Source organism: Mandrillus leucophaeus, unplaced genomic scaffold (genome assembly GCF_000951045.1).
Source record: "Mandrillus leucophaeus isolate KB7577 unplaced genomic scaffold, Mleu.le_1.0 Scaffold440, whole genome shotgun sequence".
Taxonomy (NCBI): Eukaryota; Metazoa; Chordata; class Mammalia; order Primates; family Cercopithecidae; genus Mandrillus; species Mandrillus leucophaeus.
Genome location: NW_012104699.1, coordinates 521,461 through 523,394, shown reverse-complemented (window position 1 = coordinate 523,394; position 1,934 = coordinate 521,461). Strand labels below are relative to the sequence as shown.

At 43.0% G+C, this 1,934-nt stretch overlaps 1 protein-coding gene across 1 annotated transcript in view; it reads left to right on the top strand.

Moving 5' to 3' along the window:
* Nucleotides 1-1,934, top strand: part of LOC105549471 (zinc finger protein 433-like) — a 34,241-nt gene that overhangs the window by 29,269 nt on the left and 3,038 nt on the right. The window contains 2 exon segments of the mRNA XM_011994032.1: nucleotides 748-874; nucleotides 1,080-1,140. Of these exon segments, the coding sequence (XP_011849422.1) occupies nucleotides 748-874; nucleotides 1,080-1,140 (188 nt within the window).

Here is a 1,934-nt window from a genome sequence, read left to right as displayed (position 1 = left end):
TGTTAGCCAGGATGGTCTCGATCTCCTGACCTCGTGATCCACCCGTCTCGGCCTCCCAAAGTGCTGGGATTACAGGCTTGAGCCACCGCGCCTGGCCGGTGCGCTGGAGTTTTATCCCTGAACCTTGTCTCCTTTCAGCCTTCAGCATTTCATCAATTACAATGTAAGTTTTCCTACCACGGTACTGTTTTCCACAAAATTTCTATTCATGAGTTTTTTATTTAGATAGTCCTGACTCTCTTATCAGTTGGGTTGGTTGAACCCCTTGCAAAATCCAGTTTTTTTGCTTTTGTTGTCTGCGCTTCAATCAAAATAAAATCCCCCTTCCAGGTAATCATCAATGGTTAAACTTTGTGAACAGGCATTTTCAAGGATATATAGCCTCAGGACTGCTAATGTTAACATTTTTTTGCATGTGAATTTAGAGGACTGTATTATGACAGGTGCTGTAAACCCATGCTACAAACAGACATTAAGAGCAGCCCAGGCAGTGCACCTTTCTCCCTGGATTCCATGAAAAGACACGTTTTTCTATTCTGCTGTTGGTTTATTGCTTAATTCTGTTCCAGCATCAGAAGTGATTTATAGAAGAAAGTAAGTGTAGACAGAGAGTAATGGGTCAGATGACCAAGAAATGGAATAAATGTTTGGAGTCCATAGCACCATGGAAACGTCTTAGGAAGAGGGTATAGACCCCCAGTGCTGTCAGTCTCACCCATCCTCCTCTATACGTGTGGGATGTTTCAGGACTCGGTGGCTTTCGAGGATGTGGCTGTGAACTTCACCCAGGAGGAATGGTCTTTGCTGGATCCTTCCCAGAAGAATCTCTACAGAGAAGTGATGCAGGAAACCTTGAGGAACCTGGCCTCTATAGGTAAGAATGACAGTATTATGTTCCCCAGTGGATGAGACAAGTGTTTCTGGCTCATTAATGCTGTTCCTTGATTTGGAATATGGACAGGCAATACTTTGATGAATAAATGAGGTATGGCTCTAATGTCCCGTGAACATAGAATCTATAGTCATTTTTTCATAATTTTATTTTAATTCAGCACTATTTTTCTGATTCTGTATTCTAGGAGAAAAATGGAAAGACGAGAACATTGAAGATCAGTACAAAAATCCCAGGAATAATCTAAGGTGATTTAAACTCACAAGACAAAGCAATGTCTCTCTAGAAAATCTTAGAATACAAGAATATGTTAAGAAGAAGCAAATAAAGAAAATATGCCTAGCATTAAATTTATTTATTCTTAAAATATTCACTCTAAAAACTTATATTTAAATGTGACATAGGCTGGGCACAGTGGCTCACACCTGTAATTTCAACTGTTTGGGAGTTGGAGGTGGGAGGATTGCTTGAGGCCTGGAGTTTGAGAAGATCCTGAGCAAAATAGTGAGACTTCATTTCAAACAAAGAACTAGCAATACATGTGGCATACACCTGTAGTCCTAGCCACGTAGGAGGCTGAGGCAGGAAGATCACTTGAGTCCAGGAGTTCAAGGGTGCTGTGAACCATGATGATGCCAATGCCACTGCCACTGCCCTCCAACCTGGGCTATATGGTGACCCTGACTCAAGAAAATGATACAGAAGTTTAGTATTTGTAAAACAGTAAACATGTAAATATTATTAAGAATTTTCGACTGGGTGCGATGGCTCATGCCTGTAATCCCAACTTTGGGAGGCCGAGGTGGGCGGCTCACAAGGTCGGGAGATCGAGACCATCCTGGCTAACACGGTGAAACCCCGTCTCTACTAAAAAAATACAAAAAACGGGCTGGGCGCCGTGGCTCAAGCCTGTAATCCCAGCACTTTGGGAGGCCGAGATGGGCGGATCACGAGTTCAGGAGATCGAGACCATCCTGGCTAACACAGTGAAACCCCGTCTCTACTAAAAAATACAAAAAACTAGCTGGGCGAGGTGGCGGGC